Raw genomic sequence first — 27,070 nt, 5'->3', positions numbered from 1 at the left:
TCAGCTCTATTTAATTACGCGTCTCCTGTCTCTCCAGAGAGCCACTCGCGTTTCTCTTTTTCCGTGCCTCCGTTCGCCGACCCTCGTATGAATCCTGGACTCGTGAAAGAGGTTACCAGTCGGACGAAAAAACCTAAGGAACTCGGAATTGCTCGCGAGCAACGCGTCCTCGAGAGACTCGACCCCCTCTTCGAGACGAAAACTTTGAGAGCGCCTTCCTGTCCCGGAACTTCATACACGTTCCACCTCCTACCCCCAGTATTTACACAGAGTGTGAGTTGGCGGAGCAAAGGAAAAGGAGTGGTAAAATTCCATTAGGTTCGTTCAAATTAATTTATTTCTCATTTTCGGAGCAATTTCCCGTGATTACAAAACCACTCACTTTGCTACTTCAACCTTTCTGCTACATATCTGTCATATAATATAGTAATTTGATTAATTTTCCCTGCAGGAAATGGTGTAACTTCATATAGAACTGTGTACTTTGAATATTATTACTAAAACCCAGAGAATTTAACATAATCCGAATTCTCATTAAGTACTGAGCCCAAGAGTTGAAGATTAAAATGAAGTTTCAACAGAATCCGAATTATGTGGAAGGGTTAACATTATTTGACCAAGAATAATCGATAATTTCTGGCAGGAAAAAGCTGCCAGTACTTTTTTCCCTATTTTCCTACCACCAGTTCACTAACGCCTTGTATAATCAAGAGTTCTTCGAGCTCGTTGCTCCCTATTCGAGGAAATTCAACGAGACAGAGGGCAATTCTCGCGGTCGACGCTGGACCGAGTCCAGTCGGTGGCGCAGATAAGAAGCAGACGTTCGCCTCGCTCGAAGCCCAGAAAATTAGGGGTCGATCGGTGCCAAGAACCTCCTTCCCCTGGTGAACGCGTCGAATGTGCACAGGATCGTTTCGCGGAGGAAGGATGTCGTACTGGAGGCGCGTTTCGTCGCGCGACTGTCTTCCAGCTATCCATTTTGCCGTATCGAATATTCTCAGCGGCTGGAATTCCTTCAAGATGCTTTTCCACCGTCTGGCTCCTCCATTCCTCGGCTCGTCTGGGAAAATTCGCTCGCGGAGGCAACGCGCGCGATAAGGGGTGGGTTAAGACTGTGTTTAGAGAGCGGGATTTCCCTACTCGTGTCGTACTTGGAAAAATTACAGGGATAAACTCTAAACCGATGCTCTGCCACTGTATCTTCGTAGCCCCTTGCTTTCCTGGGATATTGGTCCTGGGTTAAACCGAGTACGCTCTATTTCCTCTCTGTTTTGACATTTTGAATAATTAACGAGTCACTTGGCGAGGGTCTTATAAGTTAATATTAGCAGTTTCAAAAATGTCTGACGATGGAATTTTCTCTCTACTTTTTCGCTCGATATTTTTAACAGTCCCGTGACTCCCCAAATGAAGGGATGAACTAATGTGTTTTCGATGCATTGCAAAGTTATTAAAACCTTCGAGACCCTAGTCAAAGCACCATCCCTCAAAATCACTGTCACCCTTCATGACATTACAAAAACCGTATCCAATTACTGACAGTCACCGTGTCAATTACTCCTCAATTACTCTCTACAGTAGGGAGGGATACCGTGTGGGAACACGAGCCAGCAGGTTCGTCCATTAAAAATGGCTGAAACACAGCCGAAACAAAGGGTGGTCGAATCGGAGGGATCCTGGACGCAATTATTACATTCCACGCAGACGTATCTCCCATGTCGGGTTCAGCGAGCCCTGTGCGTGTCGCGAGGTAACGAGACGGCGCTATTTCAAGTATGCGAACTCCCTCGTCTCCGACTGTCGCCGCGTCTCTGGCCGAGGGAAATTTCAGCGAGCCGATATTGGTTTCCGCGGTGCGCGAAATGTCTCTCGACGATACGCAGCCCGCGGGGGCGAGCAGAGACAGCCGTGTTTCGAGGCGAAACGTCGCATCCCTCGGATTTCGCGTTTTCTCCGAGTCCACGGAACAGATTGCATTCGCCCCCTGCGCCCCCTTCGCCCCCTGCGCCCCTCGCTCCCCTCTGCATTCAATTTCGCGGGGATGCATCGCGCGGCGTTTGGCACCGCTCCCTCGCTACCCCCCACCTCGTTCCCTTCGGGGGTCGAGGAGGAGGAGAGACGGAGAATGGGGGGCCTCTTCTTCGGCGCCACGGTCGCTCGACCGGATACTTCCTATCGTGCGGTAAACGCCGGATGTGGCGGACTTGTACGAAGCACCGATTCGCTCTGCGGCCATCCGCGAGATTTATCGAGCCTCTTCCACTCGTCGCCTCCTTGGCACGATCGACTGTCTCGCCGCTCTTCAATTCCGACCCCGTTCCTCCGCCCGATTGCGGCCCGCCAGCGAGGCTGATTTATGCTCGTTTAATTCCCCTTAGGAATGTTTGTGGGCTGCTTCTGGGCGGGAGTTGTGGCGGTTTCGATCGAGATGGGAGCATGCATTCGGAGATAGTAGGGAGTACGTGGATTGTATAGTTCCTTTCGTTTTTGGTAAGCATTTCAAAGCGTTCAGATTTATTTTACTACATAGTTCTAATATATTAAGGTTTCAGGTATAAATACGTGTGTGTTTAGTGATAGCTGGAGTTCTAATTTCTGTAGAGGGTTTATTAGTTCATATGTTTGTGGCCTATACTGCTCACATTGCAAGGTTACAGGATCTAGGTTTTCGCAGTCTTGGTTACATTTACATATTGAGCCCTTTTCATTGTCGACGCGAGCCATGAAGGTGGCTAGATTGTGTTGGAATGACGGAGACGTGGATGTTAGGGATGGTTTATTCTTTCCTGTAATGCTCCTCCTTCACTCGAAACTTCGCTCGGGCATTCTTCTGTGGTACGCGTCTATTCAATACACGGTTCGCGAGTTCCTTGAAACATTTATCGACTGTCGCAAACTGCTCGGGGCGTCGTTCGATCTTATTCGCACAGCTCGCCGTAACTTTTGCTTCGGATAGAATGGCGGGACATCAGCGTCGGGTGTGTCAGGAAAGAACCTCTGAAGTTGCAACTTTTCCATATTCATACGTCTCTTCCCATCTCCTGCTATTTCCTCGAGACAGAACTCTGAGCCAGACTGTCTAGCGCCTGGAAAATCTTTGTCTACGAAGATTTCCTAGGGAAAATGACGCTTCTCTTGGACACCCGTCCACGTAATTGGCCGTTGATATCTAAAGCAGCGAGCAGAAGGATCAATCGAGATTTTTCTTTTCAAGACACAGTAGTTCAGGAAAATAGAAATCATTTATGTTTGTTCGCCCCTTCAGCGACGCCGCTGCTCCTTTCAATCAGTTCTCGAGATCCTGTTTCCAGGATTAAAAGAATTCTAGCTAGAAGGCGGAACTCCTTGGCTGGGTCGCGAGCTGAGAGGGCTCTTTCGAGCCCTTGCCTGCGTAATTGGCACTTTGGAGCGGCGCGAGACCGACAGGGGGTGTAATAAAACGCGAGGATCGTCGGGCGTCGTTGAAAGATTCATTGCTCGCTGCTGTGCGGTCTTTGAACCAAATTTTCCTCAGCAGTTCGCCTACGAGGTATCCTCAGCAAATTGGATGACCCCTCTGCGAGAATCAGTTTGACCCTCGATTGGAGGATCTCGCGAATTTAGGTCCGTTCTTCTTCTAGAAATAAAAGTCTAACAAATTTGCCTGATTTTTTGTTTCATAGCACAGTACTATAATTTTGACCTAGGATCTGTGCCAAGAAGCATATTTTTATCTAGAATCTTTATTTAGAATTTTCATCTAGGATCTATGTCTCGTCCACAATAAAAATGACGAGCCTCTGTGTGTTCTAAATTCAACTCCTAGGTCCTTGAATTTGTCTAGAGTCTAAAAAAAGGAGTACCACTCCAATATCCCCAGAAATAATTCCGTTCTAGTTACTGTCTCTCTTCATCTCGATATTTTTCGCAGCAATTTCGCTCTTCACACGATTCCCCTGTCTCCGAGAGGCGCGGGGCGCGTTTAATCAGCCCGCACAGTGTTTTTACTGAGCACCGACGAGTATATGGCAAACTGACGCAACGAAAAGGAAACAAGGCAAGCGGGCAGTTACGACCTGGCGAACAACGTTGACGCGTGTCGAATAATCGTGGCCTACGCTTGCCTACACAGAGGCGTGCCTTTATCGTCGAGACGGTTTTTCATCGTCGGTTGTAAAAAAGAAGAAACGACTGGTGCAGGAAGCACCGTCGAAGAGTAACTCGGCCGATATTTGCTCGTCGCGCGTTTGCTTCGGTCTCTCAATGTTGATTTTCATCGTAAAACGAGCAATTGAACTCTCCACACACCCCTTGGACTTCATAAAGCCGCGTTCTCGTTGAGAGATCGTTTCCTCACGGCTTGACACCGAGCAGGGGGCGTGGACTGATTCTCCAAGGGGAAGAAAAACGCATTAGAGGTCTGTCCTGAAGGAATGATCCTAGAAGATATCCCAATGATTTCATTCGACTTCGTCCTGAAAGTGTGTCAGTCGATGCACTCGATCAACACCTCAGAAGTTGAAAAATTCTTCATCTTGTCCTTCTAAAGGCTCCCGCCATCTTCTTAATCTATCCCAGCGAAGAAAATCGAAATTCAACTCTGGTCAAATATTTGCAGCGAACTGGCAGCACAGAGGGCGCAGTCGCAGATGTTCCTCTGGCAGTCGGAATTCATTTATCGCCGAGAAGACGACAGGGCACTTAATCACGGGACCCTTTCGTCGGTTTCATTATCCCCCGCGCCTTATCGTTTCATAAAGATATTAACTCGCGAAGTTGGCCAGGTGGGGGAGTCAGCTTTACGAGGAACCCCGAGGCGTCTTATTGAAATCAGCGGGGGCAGAAAATTTCACGGAGCTAGAGACGGTATGCGGGATCAACAGCTGCGAATTAAGCGACCCGCTGACATTTCGGGGGATGCAAGCGAAAGGAGGCGAAAACGCCGCGGGGTCACGGAACTCGCGAATTCTCGCGGGTCTTGCACGAGGAATTCGTCAGACTACCCTGCCGATTTCAATTAGATTTCACGATTCAGGAATATGCAGAGGATATGCAGAGGTGAACGTAGATCTAGAGTTTTTCGAGTTTTTATGAGAACGATTAATTATGAGAACGGTAAGATTACTTTAATCTTTTGAATCTTATTAGTCTATTATATTATTTTTGAAATGTAATAGTTAAATAAATACTACTATTTCTCATGTTATATTGAAAATTAACTCAAGAGGCCAGGATCACAGGGGTTGTTAGTTGAGGAGCTTAAGGTTCAGAGGTTAGGTTTCTTTAGGAAGAATAATGCATCTCTTTATTAGCCAATAAGTGATAATGCTGCTCCCCAAACTTCTGCGTTCTGTATAATAGAACCAGGTCAGTCCATCTCCCCAATTGCAACTCTGCTCCACAACAAAATCAATCATTCCTCCGCCTCCGAATAGCGCGATCGCAAAATGGAAACTCCGCGTCAGGACAAAAACCGCGGCAGACCATTCTCTCGAAAGGAGGATGGGAAGAGGCAGAAGTCCTCGATGGAGATCGACGAACTTCCGCGTTCGAGATCGTCGATCCCGCGCCACATTGTTTCCCCCGGAACACGACTATTCCCAGGCTTTCAGGAAGCGCGCAATCCCCGACGAACTTCCGGTAATCGTGTGCATTCGCGAAGAGCCCTCGTCGATGAGCGCGAACGAAGAGCAGAAGACGCGTCAGGCTGAGAGAAAAAGCGAGAGGGAAGGAGAAAAAGAGAGACAGGGAAGAGAGGGAGAATAGTTGAGAAGGGAGAACGAAAGAAAGGTGGGTGGAGAGAGAGGGAGAGAGAGCAGAGAGAGCAGAGAGAGCAGAGGGAGCAGAGAGAGGATTGTTCAGCCAGGGAACAAGCAGAGGCGAGTGCACGCACACGCGCACACGCGCACACGCTGCGAGTCGGTTTAATCGACGCAGCGGGTAATCGTCGCTGAAAGTAATTTACTCGCACGCGTGTCGCTGACAAAGCCCGCTGTTCGCGACGCTCGGTACACATTTTAAAATCTAATTGGAAATCTAATTAAACGTTGCCTGCGAAGGGCTCGTCCGAGCATCGATCCTCGCGCCATCCCTGAGGGAGCGAAGGTGTTTTCGATCAGGCGAATAGAGAGATATGGGGACAAAGCGGAGCGCGCGAAATCGCAAGACGATCGCACAGAGGCGAGGTGTTGATAGTCGAGGCTGATTTATTGACGGGAATCAGGGTTAATAGGGGATACGTTTGCAAAGGAATTTAATTAAGCTGGCCGAGAGCGTGGAAACGGGAGAAAATATTGGATGGAGTACAGATTATTAAAGATACACAGGGTTTCGCTATCAGAATTTAATTAACAGATTATGAGGAATTGTTAGGACTGCTACAAATTGTAATACTCCTGTTTTTTGGCCAACAGGAGCTCGTTGACGACGAGCAGGGGGAAGCAAAGGAGTTCGTTATTCATTTAAGGTAAATCTGATTCGTATAAAATTCGCGCGATAGTTTCATTCCCTGTTCGTATTAATTTTCTCTCTCCGAGTCGGCGTGATTTCCTGAAATTTAATATTTGTTAAAGGACTATCCTATTATCGCGCCGAGGGGCGGTAATCTCATCGCGGTCTAAAGATAACATTTCGTTAACCTCATTTCAGCGTTCGACGAAAACATTAATATAACGAGGGGCGAGGGTGGCAAAGCGAGATGGCTGCCGCTGGAAACTTATAATCTCTCGGAAGCTGTTATTTCGTAGTCGAACTTCGAATATCTTGTAAACAGATTACGATTAACGTTTCTAGTTCGTCTCCATGGGAGAGCGTTTTCAGTCGGGCGACGAAAGTTTGACCAGAAGTTTGCTAATCACCTTGGACCAGCTGCGCGCGCTAATTATCGCGAACAATTGCTCTGCCTTCGCGAATCGATCCAGCCTTGAGCAAAAGATTCCTCTCCCTCTTCTCCAGAATCACTTCTTAAATAATCCACGCCTCATAGATTCTATATCCCCCATCACACGAGCGCGTGGTGATCCCATTTCGCAAACTTTCAAATTTCCTGGGCGGGGAGGAAAGACGAACGCCGCGAGCTGGTGAAAAGTTGTCCTCCAGCAATTTCGCGGATCCATTCAGGCTGCATGGAGTGTAGTTCGTCCTAATTCGATCGAGTTTATAGCCACGACTCTGTTGAGCGCGGCAGTTTGCCGCTTGTAGCGACGTTTTTCGAAAAATGCTCTGTCGGCCTGAATAACGAGCTTAGTCTGATCTCGTTACCATCGCTTTGACTCGCGGCCCATCGGTTGGGCAAACTCTTTTTGCCCGCCAGTGGGCAACTTTGATCACGTTGGGAAGTTTGTAATAGATCGAAGGAAATGGTGCAGCGGGTATAAAAATCGAAGGTCCTGGGAAATTGGTCGGCGGTTTTTCTCGACTGGAATGCATGGAACAGGAAATGTGGATTACCGCTATGTTGTAGGAGTCGTAAATTGGACAGGGCAGAAACATTTCTTAATATCTTCTATGATTCATTGCTACTGGCGCACCGTCCGCCACTGACCTCTCGCCTTTACGAGCGCATGCAGACGTCCACGATTACCCTGCTCGGAGGGTAGTTCGCGGCTGCCGGCAGTATTTTTCAATCGACGAGCAATGCAACCGTCAGAGCGAAGCATAGCGACTCGTTAAAACTTTACGTCGCTCGACATGGCCTGCACATTGAGGAACTATCGGCTGCTGTCTATACAGGGTGGAGCTTTGACTTTATTAACCAGAAGTATCTCTGAAAAGTAGGAAATAATAGCTGCAGGAGACACACTTACTGTGTAGAGTGTTAGACGGCAAGAGTCAGAAATCTTAGACGGTGATTCTACCTATCAAAGTAGAATGAGAATAAAAAGTGAGAAAATAGTCGACATCGTCTGAAATTCGCACAAAATGTGTCTGATCTGGGACTGACTTATTCTACTGCTACGATGCAGTAGTAAAGTCAGGCATAGCGGAGACAGTAGAACAAGTCTAAGATCAGATGCAACTACGTTGTAGAGTAAATAGAGAAATCAGTAGAATAAGCCCTGGTAAGTCAGACACATATAAATCAGTAGAATAAGCCGTATAGGGTTAGACACATTTCGCCAATTTCTTTATTTTCGTCTCATTTTCGCATATAAACTGATCCCTTAAAATTTCTGTCACCTATCGTCGAACACCCTGTATAATGCACAGTGCTCCACCCTGTATGGCCTCTGCCTCGTATACCCAAGCCGCGGAGGACCTCTTCGAATCTCGATAGCGCCATATTTTTCCGCGAGCACAGCAGAGGGAGAAGGAAGGCAGAGGTGTGCGAGTGTCCAGGTGTGCACACGTAGAAACGGACACGTTGCAGCTGGTTACGGCGTGCGACGATACGAGCGCAGTGCAGGCCATAACCACGGGTAAAGCTAAAGTGCTTTCGAGCTTTCTAGCGTGCCACCGCCGAGCAGACACGTTTCCACGTTCTTCTCGCTCGCCTACCCCTTTTTCGTCGTACGAATGTTATTGGTCGCGGCGATCGATGCTTTTTGGCGGCTCCATCGATCCGTCATAACCGTGGAACGGAGGCGGTCTCTTCCCAACAATTTTTATCGAATATTGCTCGATATCCTCATAATTCGATATCCAGCAGCCAATAGGCTTCCCGATGTATCAAATTAAAAAAATATAGACCCAAAGGTATCAGAGAGAATTAACCCGGCAGAGTGACTGCAATCGAGCCTTTTCAACTCAATTTTTCCTCTCACTATAGGTCTCTGGATGATCCATCAGTAACTCTGATATTCCTTTAGACCCATCATAATTACTAGACAATACTGAGGGCTCCAGAGGCCTCAGTAATTAACGCTGCTAATGATCAAACAGTGCAGCTCTGCCTCGTTCACGTTTGACCGACAATTAATTGTTCCCCGATGTAACGATATATTGAATTCCGTCGTTCAATGGCTAACGATCTTCCCAGGTTTCCATGTTCCATCACTTCCGATCCGCTGCATATCTACACCATAAAAGCCAACAGCGACACAGGACTCATAAGCGTGAATCTTCTCGTTACAACCTGAATCGAGGCTGTAGCCAGCGAAAGCGCAGCGTTTCTGTCGATAGAGGCTCACGTCAGCGAAAACGTTACTTATACAACGCTCCCGCATTCATTCACGGCCCTGGGGGTGTATTGTGAGCGTTTCCATCTCCGAGCGACAATGGAGACAACCGCGCGGATGATAACAATTAATCGTCGCGCGGAGAGACTCCTCGTGCCCGTAACTCGCTGTTGCGTTCTATCCGCCACGTATCGACGTTTCTGACGCTCGAAACGGACCCATTGTCCGCGAAATATTTATCATCGAGTATCGGCGGGAAAGTAAATTATCATCTTTCATCGTCGACGTTTTTTTCTTACCCCTACTCGCGTGCTCCACCCCCTCGATAGACTCGTTAACCGACGCGTTACGTCGTTAACCGCGAATACTGTCGACATCCTGCCTTCGTAGGAGGGGAAACGAGCACGTCCTCCAAATGGCCGATAATTCATCAAGCTTTATCAGAACCGATCGTTCGCGTTTATTATTCGTCGCGTGGAAAGTTCAGTTAATACAAACCCGCGGAAAAATGGCGTCGCTGGCGTTCCACCCTGTGACCTGAAAATCGTGGCAAAAATTGTTACGCCCCGGTTCTCACGCGCAATAACGCGCGCGATCGCGCGTGCACTGCGCGCCTCGTGTCGTTTGCCAGCTACCGGCGAAATTCTCGAATTTGTCCCATGGAAAGCGCCACGTTGTCGTCCGAGGTAACGCGATTACGGAACCTCGTGCGGAAAATAGTGTTTCGCGGCGCTGGGGAAAGTGTGGCGGTCAGTGAGTTAGGGGATGAATTGATTCTGGGATGCTGGGCGTTTTTTAATTTAAGGTAGACTTGAATATTGCGCAGGGAGGCTTGAGATGACACTAGATTGGTGGTAAAAGGAAAAGAGCTGTATTGCAGTTTTCAGGATGACCTAATTCAGAATTTCTTAACTGAAACTACAGTATCCTCTAGGGGTCCCAATCGCTACTTTTTAACCCTTGTGAAGAAAAAGAAGGGGGAAACAAGAAAGAAAAGGGGGATAGGAAAAAGAAAGTAGGCTCTGGCACAAGCCAAAGAGTTCCTAGTCTCCCATATGTCAAGCTAGATTCACCATCGCAATTAAAGCACGATAGACGGCTACAAGCCTGGTTCAGAAGCGAAGGGAAGGACTATCTGGCGAACGCAGGTTGCCGATGGAACAGGGAAGGAGCGGTGCAAGGGAAACGGAATTAGAGAGGGGGGAGGAGGTACGGACGTTAAATATGCATGCCGAGTAAAGCGGCAACAATAGAAGCTTCCTCGTCCCTCCCCATCCGCAAGGCTCGCCAGAGGGGAGAGGACTCGCAGTTGATCGCGCGACCCAGGCGCAAAACATACCCCGCTAATGGCACCCCTGGCACTCTCTGCTCGTGATACCCGCACCCTGGCAGCCCTCTATATACCGCCTACCTATCCAGCAACACTCACCCCCTACCTCTCATCCGGCTCGCTGCTCTTCCTGCTCTCGCCCTCCCTGATGCTCGACCTTCCTCGCCCCAACCTCTGTTTTTCTCCACGCCTTTCCCTTTCTCCGATTGTCTGTCTCGCTTCCAGGAAGCTCGTTGCCCTCCCCATCCCTCGACCTACTGTCTTTTTAATTCCGTTTTCGCCTCTCCGCGTCTTTTATGTCGCGCAAGGGCTCGAGGGCTGTCGTATCGAGAGAGCGATTCGTTACGAACTCGGTCAGCCCTTCGATAAAACGTGTCACGTGGAAATTTGGGATTCGATCGCGAGTGCTGGGATTCGAGGGTTTTTTAATCTCAACGAGATTCCAGTCTAGCCTGCTCGCGTCTGTGTCTCCAGGTTTGTGGATTTTAATTCGAAGAGGTTGTTATGTGGAATTGTGGAGATAGACAGTGTGTCTTTGGCAGTGGTGTCTGTAGTGTCTTGACGTGCATCGGACGCAGGTTCCCTGGGCGCAGTGTGGCCACTCGGTAAGTTAATATCGAGCTGGAGGATACAGCTACCGGATTCGAGGAAAATCCAAGGTAATACTAGTCCCGTCGTTACGAGGGATACTTGTTACAAAGTTTGAATGTTGTTCTCGGACAGATGCTTATTCGAGAGCGAGACTAGCCAAGAGCTGGGGTTCGCGTCTTGTTCCGGGGCTCGAAGTTTCTGTAGCTTCCGGTGTTTAGTCAGAGTCTTTTCGAAGAAATCGCGAGAGAAACAGTCCCGATTTTCCGCTCTCTTCTCTTCTGGAACGCGTTTCATTTCGCTCGGTTCGAATCGAATCCCCTTCGCCCTCCAGTTCCAACCCCCTCCCTGTCCCCCTTCCAAAACCTTTGCCACTTCGCGCGGTCTATCGAGGGGCGAGTATTAATTTAACTTCGCAACAATCGCGAGACATCCCCTATCTGCCCCTCGCCAGCAGTTTTCCAAAGAACCGTGTAATGTTTAGACGCCCAACTAATCTAAAGTTAATCCAAACTTCGATCCCACCGATCCAGGCTGGACTCCAGCGGGCGCCGATTGTTGCGCCACGAATGGATCCCTCTGTTGGCTCGGAGGACCGAGTGGCCAGCAAAACACGCGAGAGCTAGGGGCTGGTAGCGTGGGCTGCTTGAAATGCGGCTGGCGTTCGCGTCTACTTCCGATCCATCTGGCTCAAGACGGGCGACAAATCGAGTTACCGCCCAAGAGCCGAGACCAAAGAGCCTTGGCAGCCTTCTTTTCCTTCCTTCCTTCCTTCCTACCCTCCTCCTAGCCTCCCCTGCTCCTAGTTACCGGCTTCTTTTCTTTACTTTCCGCGCTGGTTTCCTCGGGACACTCGCCCGATCCCCAATGATCGCGGCGAAGCGCGGGTCAGAGGGAAAGTCGCCGACTCGCAGAGGGGGAATGAAAGTCGAGGCAGGCTAACCCTGTTTAGTGTTCGAGATCGCGAGTAAAACGAGTTGCTGGCTCGTTAGAGGGACCGAGGGATGGCCACCGACGATATCACGTTCGCGAGGAAGTAGGCTCTTTGCGAATTAACCGCCTCGGTCCTGTCCCCTTTTCGCCGCCGCCTTCTTCTGGTTCCCCTTCGTGATGGAACGCCGAGGGTATGATCTGGTCAACGCACGGTTCATTGAATAAGGTATAAGCGGGGTCGAAGTTTTATGAGGTTAGTCCCGACGCCAGGTATGAGCGGAGTTCGCCGTAAGTCGGCTAATGGAGATGGACTTTGCGAAAGTACTTTCGCTACAGCGTGCTAAATAATTTGCCAGCTGGGGCGATCACCGCTTCCTGGACAAGTTAGATTGATTACTGGCAGCGTGTAGTGGGCAAACTCTTTTCAGCGTGGCTGCAAGTTTCGGTGAATTGACGCGATCGGTACCACGCGAAATTGGTATGATTTAATAATTCTGTAGTCAATTCAATTTTGAAGAAACTCACGCGTCAGGCTTTGTCATCTATCTAAAATGTTAATATACATATCTTTGATAATTAATTATATTTGCGATGATAGTTAAGGTATTAAACTCTGATAGGTCTCATAGAATTTTAATAATCTGTGAGTAGATTTCTTATTAGGATTCATTGATTTCACACCTTCATTTTACCCCTAGCGTCGATCTAGCAGCTAGTAGCGCCCAACAAAATAGGGGTTGAATTTACGTTCCTAACAGAGTTCCTCGCCTAGGGGGAGTCGAGGCGAGCGCGAGGGAAAGAAAAGCTAGATGCGAAGGCGATGATAACCTTATTTAGTGTCCCAGATCGCTGGCAAAATGAATTACCAGAGGCGCGACCGGAATTCCCATGGGCCGCGATATCGCGTTCAACGAAACTGCAATGTTTCTTCGCGTTGCCACGGTTCCTGGAGCTTGCAGCCCGCTTTCCCGTGATCGTGGGCAAACAGGGAACACGACAAGACCGATTTCGTTTCCCTGGCGAGGGGGAGGGAAGAGTGAGCACGATTCACCTCTTAAACAGTCGTGCAATTTGGAGCTCTGAGTCGATACAGCTATGTTAATGATTCAATCGGTATTCCAGGCGGCGAGAAAGGGGTGCGAGTGATCTGGCCACACTGCAATTGGATTCGAAGCCACTTTCCTGAAGAACATGATTCTAGGTGAGTGAAAACAATGTTGATTAAGATTCTGCTCGAGCTACTTCGTTGAATTTCTCTGGACACTTTCAATATTCTTTGGAAATTGATATTCTTCGATTCTTAGGACTCCTCTGTGACCATCTGTTGCTTCAGTAGATTTAGACGAGTTTAATAGAATTAGGAATGATGGAAAATAATGAACACAGTGTTAAATTATAAAATATTCTTTTTTTATTATGATACAGATACATATATTTACAAATGACAAGGTTTTAAGGGTTAAAAGAGTTTTTCGTTTTCACTCATAAATAATTTCACAATTGACACAATGCTCGGCAAGTATTGAAAGATGTTTTCCTGTTCAGTAACATTATTTGCCCAGCAAAGAGCTATTTACGACAACGAGCCCACCGATGGGCAGAGTAGACGGAAGCTGGGGCCAGGTCGCGGCCGTGTGTTTCGTTTGAAAATTTAATTTCTCTAATTAAAGTGCTGGCGTGCTCGTACGTCTCGTCCTCTCCCACGTCGCGCCTCCCTCGCTCGTGCCACGGATGGGGGCCGTGGCCTAGCTTTTTCCCTCGAGTCACCCGTTTCATTAGGCTAATGAAACTTTTCTTTTGACCAAGGCCGCGCTAAACAATTTCGCGCAACGAATCCGACCGAGGCTCGCGCGGGTCACGCATTTAACATCGCGTCGCCGACCGTGTCAACCAGATGAGAACCACGTTTTTACGGTTAATTAGACTCGTGCTCCACCGTTTAATGTCGGGCAATCTCTTGGAGAACCCCTGACGCAAGGGTCTCCTTGCCTTATGGTCGGAGGATGAGTTATCGTTGAGTTCTACTACTGAAACTTTGTGGAACTGTCAGTCGGTGGAAGAAACTGGTATTAAAACGCCTGGACGTGCTTTCTACGTTTATTGGGATATTGGAAAACCTATGGCGCAAGTATCTCCTTGCGTTTTGACCAAGGGCCGACTTTTCGTTGACTTATACCACTGAAATTCCGCTAAACTGAGAATAAACACACAAAATTGATATTAAAATATCTGGACTTGCTTTCTACCCCTTCTGGGACAATGGAGAATAGGTAGCACAAGTATTTACTTATTTTTTGTCCGTGGTCTGACTTTTCATTTACTTCTACTACTGAAGTTTTGCGAAACTGCCGATCAACGCGAGAAACTGGTATTAAAACGCTCCAATTTGTTTTTTACTCTTCTGGCAAGCTGTCCATTATTGTTTCTAGAATAGGAACGCTCGCCTACATGTTCAGAACAGTGGTGAGCAGAATCAAAGAGGATGCGTTTCATTCAGCGCGCGAACTGAATCGGGGAAATTCATTTCCATTCGATATCCGGATGACAGGGACTCCGTGGCGCGTAGGAGGATCGACCTGCCTTGGGATCGAGATGTCCTCGTCGGAATGGCCATCGCGATACTCGATGATCCAGGAAATTACGCTTCTTCCACAGAGGTGTGAGCAACTTTGCACGGTGTCTTGCTTGTTCGTGACTCGATGGGTCAAAGGGCTTACGTCGTTCAAAGTGTCTTTAGTTCTTCTCTGACAGGAGAGCTGATTTATTCAGCTGATATCTAATTTCGCAGAGTTGATTTAGAGACATTCTCCTGAATGAACGACTATTCTCGACTCAAGGACGAATTTAATTAAAGGATGCAGGGAGGTATCCTTGACGTCTCTCTTAATGAGCAACGCGATGACAGCTGAGAATGGACGCTAATTAATTACGCGTCGAATTAGTCTTAGAATAACCACCAGCGTGGGTGGCGTAAAGGTTTACTTCCAGTTCTTCCCCGAATTCTCGCGAACCTAGAGCCTGCACAAAATTTCGTCCCTTCAAAAGACGCCGCTCTCTATTCTTTCCTTAAGCAACAAACGCTGAATTCAAAGTCTCTGGAACTCGCGCCCCAGCTTTGAACGCATGTCTGCGCCTCCTGGGTGGACTTCTGCCGACATGATTTATGAAAAGAATAGCGACGCGACGGGGTCGCGTTTTCATTAGCGAGCCCCGTTTAATTATAAGCCGCGTCGCCAGCGTGAAATTCCACCGCCGTCGTCTACTTTTCGACACGCCTTCGTTTCAAGGGAACCATCGCGTCTTTGGCTCCTTTCTTCCTGATCCTCGCTCTGTCGCGCTTCGTTTTAATTAATTTCGAGATTTCGTAAAATGCATGGGATCACCTTTGCACCCTGTCGCGACAGATATGGCATCGGGATATTCTGGAAGGCGTCGAACCACCCTCTAAGATTCGAGAATCTAGATATTGGCTTTTTGACCGAGTTTAGGGTATTTTTAGAATTTAGAGAAGTCATTTTCATACATTGAAGGCTATTGTCGATCGCTGACGATAGTCTTGGCAAAACACTCTAGTCTCGAATCTCTTAAACTTGTTTCTTCCTTGATATATCTCCAGGAAGGTTTCCCTTCGCCCCCGATTGCTTCAGCCTGGCATTGTTCTGTTAATTATCAACTTCTGTCTTTGGCACGGCAGTGAAGGAAGCTCGATCAAAGTCGCCAGCCTGCGTCGTTACACGGTTCCCCTTTTTGCATCGGTTTTTCCCTCGAACCTGCGCCAGCGTTCCCAATAGACACCAGCGTCAACAGTTTGACTCGCTCCGAGAGTGGCGCAAAGTAAATTATTCCGCCTTCGTTCCATCAAGTACACAATTGAATCTCGGCTCAACGGAATCCCGTTGCTTTTGAAGTTGCTTCCGAGGCCCGTCTATCTTTATTCAACCACTTTGCTTTCATTAAATCCTCCGCTGGCGCCCATTTTCCTCCGCTGGACGCGCAGAGCCGAGGCGTTTATCGCTCTGCCCCGCGAGTTCGCGTTCTAAACGATTCCCTAACAATAACCCTGCTGACGGACGCACGCTATTGGGTAAATACCGCTGTCTGCTATCGTTGTTCCTCGATAATATGGATTCAACATGATTTTACACGCAGCTAACCAGGTTAATTAATATGCTGATAATTGCCAGGGCCGAGCCAAATAAATGGCCACACGGTGTTAATTGGAACTCGGAATTTTGCCGCTTTAGGGGATGAAAAGCCGCGGGATTAAGGAACAACGCCGAATATTCGATAGACCGAGGCACACTTTTCCCCAAAACTGTTTTCTATTACACGAAACAGAAATGAACTCTAAGACACGGGGAACTAGCTTGGCGAAGGTCCAAACGGCCCGGAGGAGAAGAAAGTATGAAAGAAATTATGGAAATTTTAGTATAGCTTTTCTCCCTTTCGAAATGCACCATGCAACGCGAATCGAGGGTACCTAAAGCTGAAACACGACTGAGATTAAATTCATTTCCATAAAAAACGTGTCCTCAGTTTTTTCATTTTATATATTTTCTTATTCTCGGGAGAATAAACCCTTGGTACAATGTTAGAACATAATTAGTCGTATGAAACAATACAGGATCGCAAAGCTCTTAAAAGGCTACGCCTGAAGCTCATGTACGAAGAAAATAAATGAAGTCACGAAGTGATTCTCTTCGGTTAAGTATCTTATAACAGCCATATCGCGTATCATGAAATTCCTCTCCAATGATCAGACGATGTCTAAGAGCCCTCCAGGCTGCATTGATACCATCGCGTGAAAGAAGAACAGGACACGAAATTACACCGCTAAAAACTTTGCTGAACCCCTGTAGGGGTCAGGGGAGCATGAAATTTGGGCGAATCCGAGGCCGAAGCCGTGCACTTTCGCAATTGAATTCGCTGTCGAATCCTTTAAACCCTCGCTCGGCTGGGAAAATGCTCGACGAATTTACGGTCCGATGTATAAATCCCGACTGGCCGGCGGTCGCGGCGCATCTTCCTCTCTCCGTATTAATTTTCAGGCGGGTGCACGCGGGAAGGCGCTCCAGCGGCGGCGAGGATGTTAGTTTAGCCGGAATATTTCAACCGGACGTGCACCGGTACCAAGCCACATCCGGCGTAGCGCGTTCACCCGCCCGTGTGGAATACGCCATACGTATTTTCGTCCGCGACCGCCACAGGGCCGCCACGCCAGGCCATATACTCGATTAACGTTGAAACGAACAAAGCTCCGGCCCGCTAGCTCCGACGTCTCGTTAATCGCCGACGTTAATAACGCGCCTTGCCACGGATCGCCGAGCTTTGAATGCTGCCGCTCGACACGCGCCCGTGGACCTTCCGACCTCCCGCGACTCGCCTCTGTGCTCTGTGGCTGTCGCGACTGGATCTTCGTGTTAATTGCGCGGAATGACGACGGGGCGAACGTAATCTAGTTTGAGAGCCTTTGTCAGGGGGGTTGATAATGTGGATGGGTGGGATTGAGGGAGGACTAGGGGAGGTGTAGAGCGGGAGTTCTGGGGTTAGGGAGAGAGGGAGGTTTTTTATGGAGGTATTTGGGGGATATGGTTATTGGTTTTTTAGAGATCGTGTTTAATATGTTTGAGTTGCGTGATTATCATGATCATGTAGCCATACAAAATTTTAATCCTGCTCTGTTCTTGGGTGTAGGTTTCTTTGGGGTGGTGGAGAATTGGGGTGGCGAAGAAGCTTTTCTGTTTTTAGTAGGCAAATGTTGGATCGCTATCCCTTTTACGACACAGCTTTCGGTGAGTCTATGTAGGAGTGAGCCACCCTGATAACGACCCCTTGTTGGAAATCGATTCTCTATAAGTCGCGTATCGCAGGACCCATGTTGTTCCGCGGAAATTTTCGTAGCCAAGATTATGGCCGAGTAAAACTGGGATCGTATTTCGAGGTACGAGCGTTGTAACTCTTTAAAGCTGTGGGGGAATAGTGAGATTAAACAGAAAACACTGTACCACTCCAAAACCCTTACTTAATCTTAATCCCTGACTAGTATAAACTCAGTATTAAAATATAATGCAGTAGAATTGTCATTCCATTATGACATATAATATTAAAATTAAAAGTGAAGTAATACAAATGCTATAACCCATCATACCACTTAAGGGTTAATCATAGAATATTATAGAATCAACCTACAGGTTTCTTCAATATAATCCCACTATTCTTCCACTATTATTGCCACTATTCTTCCACTTAACCTGTTTCTCAGAGAAGCATCTCCAAGTCGCCATTAGAAATTGATCTAAAGTCCTTAATTGATTCCAGGAAGCTCGTATCAAGACGCCACGATCAATTATGCCAGCAGTAAGCAGGCTGAATTATGAAGCTGTTCGTCTTCCAGCGGCCCCGAAACCTGGCCAGGTTCCCTGAATTTTGCAGTGGCCATTTTTCAGCAGGTTGTCCCAGCGCCGTCGCGAATAAATCAGGGAAGGTCAGAAGGGGAACGTCGGGGACAGGCAACCGGAAAGCGCCACTTGACCTTCCGTCTTTCAGCGACAACGCGACCTTGCCGTCTCGAATGACACGACCCTACGGAATATTTCATCGCGGCCACACCTGCTACCATCTCGGCCCACTTTCCAACCAGCGAGATCTCACGTGCCTGCAGCGCTAACTTTTTCCCCAGTCGTTTTTGCCGACTCGCTCTTGAGGAAGGTCGATGTTTGTCTTCTTCTGCTTGACGGATGACGCTTAATGGACCGATTCATTTCGACCTCGATCAACGCGCCGTGACGAGGCGCGCCGTTCCGGAAAGACTGAAAATTCGCTCGCGTTCCGCCTCGATGCTCTGGCATTGTGCTCTATGGGGTGTTGGAGGGAAAATGAGGGAGAATCTCGCGGCTCTGGTAAGGATTTCTGGATATGAATTCTCATTTTCTGAAGATGAGGGTTTGACTTCTTGTCTGTTTTCAGTGGGACCCACGTGGTCCCTTATGGACCCTCGAGAGCCCTCATGGACCCTTAGAGATCCTGATATCAAATTTTCAGGGCCACGGGAAGAAAAGGAAAACGAAGACCACAAAAAATAGAGGACTGAAAGCAGAAAAGAGTGAATAGGTCATACAGATAGTCAATGTTCAATGAGAGCAACAAGCTAAACAGGGGTTGAGGAGCCTTGCTTCCCAGGGATATGAATGAAACTTCAAATTTATTCTCAAGTAACTTAGAAAATGAGGCAAACGAATAGCGCGATTTGTAGAGTGTCTTGAAGAGTTTCAATGGTATTTAGTGCGCTGTAGACTCGTTCTTCAGCTCAATCTATCTCAGGGTCCATTCAATCTCGTCCTCTCTCTGGCCCTTCTTTTCGTACTCGTTCTATTTCATTAAGCCCTAAACGCCGACGCTTAATTACTTATCGATCGCGCAATAGGATCAGTCACGACGATTACGTTGTAGAAGGCCCCCTTTCGTCCTCGGGATCAAGCCTCCTGCGACTTTCTCATTTGTGTTGCGCCCTATCGAGGCTGCTACCTACGCCTTAATCCTGGACAGCTTCGGATAATTAAGGAGGATTTTTCAGCTCGAAAAGCTGCTCGACGCGCTGAGAAACGTTACTCACGGTGGCAAGGTTCCTTGTCCCTCAATCTTAACCCAATTTTTCACTTTCACTGGACTCCCATTTTGCAACAGCAATATTGCAATGCATTACAGTGAAAAAGAAAACAATTTCCCAATTTTATAATTTTCCACTTTCAGTAGAACTAAGATTAATCAGGTCCCTAATTTACTAGAAATTTTCTCTAAAAAATCAGCTCAATTAAGTCCTGCGATATTTCTGGGCCACCAGTAAGTCACCCCAACTCCTCTTGACCACACCCCCACCCCATTACTTCCACTTTCAACTTCCATCGCGACCCTCGATTTCTCCAGCCCCTTCATTACCATCCCCGAGCCGTAGGAAGGCTCAGCGTCCCCATTGTACACGGAACGACGTATTCCTCCCCCTCGCGTGCTAAACTCCGGGTCTCGAAAGCTGCCAAGACAAGTCGGTATCTACGCGAGCCCCGTTATGCAACGAGCAGAGCGGAAAACGACGCCCATTAACCGCGCGCCACATCGTCCCAGGCTTTTCACCGGTTTCTTCGAACACGAGCCTTCTGTTTCGCCGCTGCCTTTGTATCGGGAGGTCGGCCCAAGGGACTCCTCTGGCATAATAAATGTCCGCCTGTCCCGTCGACCCATCTCTTACAGTGCCCCACACGAGGAGAGGCGCGCGGGGAGAGTCATGTCAGAGAGAGAGGAAAGTTGAAATTTGTGAAAAATGAGGGACGCTTCGACGACTGGGATACTAGCGAAGGGGTTAGAGGAACGATGGCGATTGAAGGTGTTCGTGGAGGTATTCGCGAAGGTTCTAAAAGGTCACTGTTCTCCAAAGTAAATAATTATCCGAGTTTCGTGAATCGATAGACAGCAGACGAGTCCAGAAGTTCGCTCGTTTCCAGCGGCAGAAGAAACGCGAGGGAGGAAAAGTGCGCCAGGGTGAGCCGTCTTGACTGTGACTAATTGTAAGAATTATCGTCGAGCTATGGCAACGGGGGCGGAGGAAACGAAAGGAGAGGTACGACTAATCCGTAAGCAAAGTGTGTCATGTTAGAGAAACGAGAAGTAAGGAAAAGTGGAAGAGGCTTGGAGAGACATGTCAGGGGTTGGAAAAGTAAAACAGCGAAGGGAAGAGGGTTCACCCCCGAACTACTTCGCTGATGGTCTCGCAGCTGAAAATCAATGACACGTAAGAAGAAAACCAAAAAGCAGGGAGGGTTGCAAGGGTAGCTTAGGCCCTGCGAGTCTTTTATTTCGCTGGAAAGTAACCCCCTGAAGATCGTCGTTTCTTTCACCCGAGTTTCGAGGCCACTTACAAAAATCGAAGCTAAGACGACCAGGCAGAGGGGAGGGAGCTCGGCAAGTACGCGTGAAATATTAATAGGGAGGGGGAGCGAAGAAAGAAGTCGACCAACCGAGAAGTCGACGTGGAAGGGAGACCAGGAAAAGTTGCAGGAAGGGGGTAGAAGGTAGAAGGGGGCTGAAAGTCGAAACGAAATGGCACGCGACGTGGCCCCAGAGTGAACCGACTAAACGAACCACTCGTTCGTCTCGACGAGTTTCGCTTTAAAGATAACGAAGCGAGTTCTTCGTGGAATAAAGGTGGGTAACCGCCGCGGCACCTGTCGAGTGTTTGTCGAGACTGTCTCTGCCAGGGCGACGGGAGCGACAGGTGGCTTCGTTCTCTCCTTCGCCCTCCCTTCTTCCCCCTCTCCTCAAGGCTTCTCCGTCTACCCTTGCTATTACCCTCATCCGTCTTTTTCTCCCTCATTCTTCTTCTGCCCGCCATCGCCACCGCTCGGGGGTGTGATTCAAAGTGTAAACTTAAATATTCCACGGTCGGTGTCGTCGTGCAAATAGATTCGATATTAATGGAGCCGCGAGGAGGGTGAGATCCGCGCGAACAGCCCGCGGCAGTTTCACCCTTCGAGAGGATCGAGGGGTGGACGTTTCTCTTGGAGGACAAGGGGTGACCGCTCGGTAATGACTTGCTATTATTAAATTCTTGCCTCGCGACTTTTCTTGGGCTCCATAAATCAGAGGTAATTTAAATGAAACAGAAGTATAGAAGAAAGTAATGTCTTAAAGATTCTGCTGTTTTCTTGAGTTCCAGGTTGCAGGAATACTACATCAACCTTTGGACCGCGAATTATTGTAAAATGGGGCGAACAGAAATAAAGTCCTAGGCGACAGTAAATAGTATTTATTGAATATAAAAGTACTTACATAGTAAATAGGAAAATAAATGTAAATAATATTCTCTGTCACTTATAGTTTCGTTTCTATTCCTTCCATTTTACAGTGCATTAGAAGCTTGCAAATTTTCGCCAGGGGAGGGGTATATCCATCGAAATGAATAGACTCGTTTAGAGAAAAATAAAGGAAGCTTTATTCTTTACATACCATAGCAGGCGATACGAGTCGACAGGCGCGCGCAAGTCCCCGCGACTTTGCCGCGGCAGTCGACGAATATAAACGAATATCGGGAGGAAGATTGGGGGGACGTGGGGTCAGGAGTTACGGCGAGTCGATGATAGTAGGTCTTTCTTGGGGTCGTCTTATAATACACACACTCTCTCTGGTTGCTGTCTCTGGTCACCGCCGCGGCGACACCGCGCTCCGTGTCACGAGGTCACGCCAGGATGGCCGCCAGTTTGTGGAGGTTCATGATGGTCGTGGCGTCGCCTGGCTGCAGCCTCAGCGCCTCGCTGTACGCCGCCGCAGCCTGCTTGTATTTCCCATTCAGGTGAAGAATCGCGCCCAAGTTGGTGTGACTTCGCGCCTCGTGAGGCCTCAGACTCGCAGCGTGTCTGTACCAGACCTCCGCGTCCTCCAGTCGGTCCGCCTGCCGCAGCGCGGACGCAGCCGCCATCGATAGCTCGTAATCGGATCTCGAAAGTTCTGCGGCACGGAGCTGCTCCTCTGCTGCCTCTGATAGTCGACCCTGCGACGACAGGAACAGCCCTGGAAGGTAATACAAATCCCCTTTGAAGAGAAGTCGCATACTTTTATTTTTCAGATATTAATCTTGTGAACTTTGACCCTCAACTCTGAGCTGTGGATCTGTTTCTTTGTATTCTCTTATTGTATGAGGACAGGTCCTTTAATTATGAATTAAGAATTTTTATTCTAAAATCTTGGCTGGTTAAATAAAAAAGTCAGTACAAATTCCGTTTCAAATTGTATGTTTTTATTTGTAGGATATTTATTTCTGGAAGCTATGAATTTTAGTTTTGGATCATGGACTGTGTGCTCTTATATTTTCGCATTTTAAAAGAGTAGTTTCTATAATTAATGAAATCTTCATTTCTTAGGTAACCATCCCAGTATTCTAACGAATGCTTAGTCGTAGCCAAAGTTCTCGTCAACGACGTGTCTCCAAAATTTCGCCAGCAGCCTCGGATGGCGGCCATAAATCCCAGGTTGATGTACAGCGCGACCTTTCGCGGGCCACTGCCTAATGACGCGTGCCGCTAAGAGAGATAAACCGCGGCGCGTTTTGCGCATGGAAAATACTGCCTGGCCGTGGCTTTTTTCGTCCCGTAGGTTAATCTCGACCGCAAAGAATCAGTTGACCGATGGTCAACAGTTTCCTCGCGTGCGCCATTCGTGAAAGAACCGGACAGATCCTGAACGAGGGGAAAAAGTGGCGAAAGGGAGATCGTGGGGTTGCCAGCTCGAGATGCTAGGAGATGGAGGGTGGGATCTGGAGAGCAAGGGGACTTAAAGCAAGGGCGGTTTTTTTGAATTTCAATAGCGTGTTTTGGCTGCTGCCTCTGTCTTGTTTTCTCTCCAGTTTCTGTTCTCCACCCCCCTTCAGAATTTCTTTCATCCCCCTTGAATTATTTAGAACTTGTTTGCAGAACCCTCCACGTCATTAGGTTATTTAGCCCAAGTTCCTCTTGTCTCCCCTATTAAAGACCTCTCGAAAAATCCCGACCATTATCCTCTGCTGCGCCCCTCCACCCCCGCGCCAGTAGCTTGTTTCCTTCGTTTCGACAACGAGGGAATACCTAACGTTCTCGCGATGCACGGAAGTGCCCGGGGAATCAATTATACCGCCGTTACAATGGAGCAAAGGATGAACCGGTCGGCCACTCCAATTTGCTCGGCAACAGCGGGGAGCGCGCTTAAGAGGTCGTATTTCATTGCTTCAATAATGAACGAGGCCCTCTTATCGTCCCGCCGATAGATACAAGAGAGGGACGTTTGGGAATCGAGACAGGGGATGAGAGAGACCTGGGATCGCGTACATTCAACCCCTCAGTTTGTCGTCGATCGATCGACCGATTCTTCCTCCGCCACCCCTCGTAATTAGAGAGGGTTACACCTTACCGTAATGATGGTGCACGCTCGAGTCGTCTGGCGCCAGTCTGCGGGCCCTCAGGAACCACCTCTCTGCCTCCAGCACGCGGCTCGACTGTGGAACAAACAGCAAACGAGATATGAACAATAACGTAGTCCTGTGTTTCTTCTCTCATGGGGTGAAAACGTGATCCTCCGCGAGCAAAGGAAATTCATTCCCGACACCGACGACTTTTATCGGTCAGACGTTCAATTACGCTCGGCATCGCTCGCTGGTATTGACTTTCCATCAACCCTTCCTCTCGACGCGTGACGAGCATCGTAATTCACGCGCCACGTATTTCTCCGCGACAATTTTCCCCTGGCGACGCAAGGGTAGAAAGCTACACTCTCTTCGAACGTGGACGATCGAATTAAGAACGACATTTCGCGAGAATTCCACCTGTCTTGATCAGCAAATTCGTAACGTCTCGACGAACGCTCAAGTCCCAAACGTTTCACAGTATCTCGAGCGCGCAAACAGTGCCATCGAAATGACCAATTTCGCGGGGTTACGAAACGGTCGACCGCGCGAGATAATCAGTAGCTGTGCGTTCTCGTTCACCCGAATCGAGCCACCCTGCGAGCAACAGCGAGGAACCAGTCTCGTTAAAAACGCAGCCGATATTCTCGTCACGAGCCACAAAGTAAAAGTCCGCTGTGTCTGGCTAATTGATCGCGAGAAATATCCCTGAGCCGCGAGAAAGCAGGGTGCAGAGGTTTGCGAATGGAAGTGAACCACGTACGAGGGAAACATGCATCGCATCCGAATCGCTCTTCCGCTTCGTTCTCGTCGGTCGTGTTAGATATGTTTCCAGGAGAAATAGCAGTTTCCGGTCAACGACTGGCCGGAACACGGAGCGGCGGATCGGGCGGAATCAGCTTAACTGCGCGCTGTTTCCCGTCGACGGTTCCCTTAAGTGATGTGGGTCAGCCGATTCCCGGCCTATCGTTCGATCCACCACGCGACGCAGCCAAAATAGTACTAACTACTTACGTGCCGAGTCGAGGGTTCGCTAAGTGATGTGGGTCGGTACGTGGTCAGACTCGATAGCCAGGGATCCTGCTCGCTTATCGCCGCGTTTCATATTCGAGGCGAGAACTTCCCAGGCGTCGCGACGCTCATTTTTCAAACCCCCGATCGAATCTATAGCGATTTCTGCCAGATCGTCCAACTTCGCTGGTATTCCAGATCTCTGAGTGGACGCGACCGAGCTTTGAGAGGGTGCTCGAGAATTGTGTGAATCGTTCTTCCAGGGGAATTCGCGGTCGTGAACTCGAGAGATTCGTCGTATTCCATTTCTCCCGATATCTTCGGCCCGATCAGCCCCCGGCTATCTCCGCCGCGAAATTTCGCGGAATTTTGCGATATCGGTCGGAACGAGGGCGGTAAACTTGGGGAAACTGGAGCCCGCACTCTGATGAAAGAGAACCGATCTGGAACTGGTAACTACTTACGTTTCGGGCCAAAAGTTTCCCGTAAGTGATGTGGGCCGGCACGTGGTCAGGCTGGCTGGCCAGGCTCGCCTGGAACCATCTCTCCGCCTCCGCGTACTGTTGCAGCCTCGATAGAGTTTCACCCAGGAGATTGTAAACGCTCTGTAAAAAGAGAGTAGACTGTGAGGGCTTCGCGGTTTTCCAGAATTTTTTCTCCTCCCCAAAGCCTTTCGATCAAATCTCGAGAAACGATACTGTGTCTGACCAGCGGTGGACTGAATCCCCTTGATCTTTGCAACAGAGTATTCCCACCTCGAAATTACCTCAATTCGCGGTACTTTTATTGCCACTTTCTCTTTATTTCCATCCGTATGTTCTAGCCTTTTGCAGGGAAACGTTCAAGTAGGCTCAGTTCGCATCAGAGAAGATCAAGATCGACTCTGGAACCCCTGACCCAGACGCTTCTCTGCGGCGTTTCGAGGAGGATGGAAGCGATTTCGCGGGAACAATGGTGTCGATGACGGTGCGGCTGCAAGAGGCATGCATCTTGCGGCCTCGAAGCGCCGCTATCCCGATGGCTGAAAGGGGCGGCCGCGCGTAATGCTCTTGAAAAGTAGTCCAAGTGAATAATGACTCCGCACAATGGAGTTTCGAGACCTCTCGCGCAGGGGGCTTAAACTTCCTTCGCATTCTTTCGCCCCCTGCAACCCCCTTCTCGTATTTACTTTTCTCAAGCGCATTAGCGCGCTCCAGCTTCAGCTCTCGCGGTTCTAGCGGAGTTTTCAAATTTTTTAGCATCCTCTCGCGGCACACGCTCAGGGAGAATTATTCAGCAACGTGTCGCTGCTGTTTTAGGGAGGGATCGAGCGTTTTTTTCGCGAAATTTATGAGCAGCCGCCGCGTCGAAATGGGAAAGAGCAGAGGAAGACTCTGCGCGCCGCGTTCACAGAGAAACTGGTTCAAGTGAATAATGACGTGAAACAATGCGCCCCGGCTGCAGCAGGGCGCAAAAAGCCGTGTTCTTTGACGACGCAGCCACTTTCGTCGACCCGCGGAATTGCTTTCACCTTCTCGAGTGCAAGGAGTTGCGCTGCCCCGTGCAGAGAAGCTTTCTAAGATGCTGCTTTTTAAGAAACGCGTTTTCCTTCGCGAAACAACGAACCCATGGTCGTCTGAAATTAATTATACGCGAGCTTTTCAATTCGAGCTCCCCTGTGCACTATATTTCACCTCCTTTGAATGATGAATCGCGGAAAGGAAGGGGTCGACGGGGTTCACGCGAATTTCTCGACTCCTCGCGAGCTGGTACAGATTAGGGGGCGATCAGGTGGCGAGTTATCTCTGCGGAAACGGCGCGGGATCCGTCGAATCACTGGGCAATCGCGAGTCAGTTGGATATTCGACCTCATTCCCGTTCCACCGCTTTCCGCCATTTGTCTTCCCCAGCCATTCCCCCTCTCTCCCTCCACCGTCTTTCCCCCGTCTCGCTCGAGTTCTCTCTCTTCCTTCTTTCCTTCGCCAGGTTCCTTCCGTGCAGCACACCCGGCACGAACAAAATCATAAAAGTTTTAGCCTACAACTCCAAGACGCGAGGCCAAGCCCCCGCGCTCGGAAAGAAGCTTTTCGGTGTTAGTCGTTCCGTAACGCTCACGGTCGTTTGTGTTCCCATCTTGTTCCCTGCTCTACCTACGCTCCCCTGCCCTCCCCCGACACAACTCTTCTCCTTTCTCCGCGTCGCGTACGTGTCTGG

The 27,070-nt window shown here is 48.8% G+C and overlaps 2 protein-coding genes and 1 long non-coding RNA gene across 4 annotated transcripts in view; 2 read left to right on the top strand and 1 right to left on the bottom strand.

Annotated features, from left to right (window-relative positions):
• Positions 1-17,558: 17,558 nt before the first annotated feature.
• Positions 17,559-18,311, top strand: LOC143182554 (uncharacterized). 2 transcript variants are annotated; one of them, XR_013002473.1, is made up of 2 exons: positions 17,559-17,887; positions 18,265-18,311. It is a non-coding gene; the product is annotated as an uncharacterized LOC143182554 (long non-coding RNA). The 2 variants fall into 2 exon arrangements; XR_013002472.1 differs by lacking the exon at positions 18,265-18,311 and having other exon boundaries at positions 17,559-17,738; positions 17,817-17,888.
• A 116-nt stretch (positions 18,312-18,427) lies between these two features.
• On the top strand, positions 18,428-19,356 carry LOC143182478 (uncharacterized). Its single transcript, XM_076383483.1, has 2 exons — positions 18,428-18,845; positions 18,913-19,356. Exons 1-2 carry the CDS (start codon positions 18,684-18,686, stop codon positions 19,054-19,056), a joined length of 306 nt encoding a protein of 101 aa, XP_076239598.1. The 5' UTR covers positions 18,428-18,683; the 3' UTR covers positions 19,057-19,356.
• A 2,371-nt stretch (positions 19,357-21,727) lies between these two features.
• Tmtc2 (Transmembrane O-mannosyltransferase targeting cadherins 2) overlaps positions 21,728-27,070 on the bottom strand; it is a 146,681-nt gene continuing 141,338 nt past the window's right edge. The window contains exons 8-10 of the mRNA XM_076383368.1: positions 25,342-25,482; positions 23,875-23,959; positions 21,728-22,503 (exon numbers count right to left, since the gene is read on the bottom strand). Coding sequence (XP_076239483.1) covers positions 22,172-22,503; positions 23,875-23,959; positions 25,342-25,482 — 558 coding nt within the window. The 3' untranslated portion in view covers positions 21,728-22,171. The remainder of the gene's footprint in view (positions 22,504-23,874; positions 23,960-25,341; positions 25,483-27,070) is intronic.

Source organism: Calliopsis andreniformis, chromosome 8 (genome assembly GCF_051401765.1).
Source record: "Calliopsis andreniformis isolate RMS-2024a chromosome 8, iyCalAndr_principal, whole genome shotgun sequence".
NCBI lineage: Eukaryota > Metazoa > Arthropoda > Insecta > Hymenoptera > Andrenidae > Calliopsis > Calliopsis andreniformis.
This window is presented reverse-complemented; position numbering and strand designations above follow the sequence as displayed.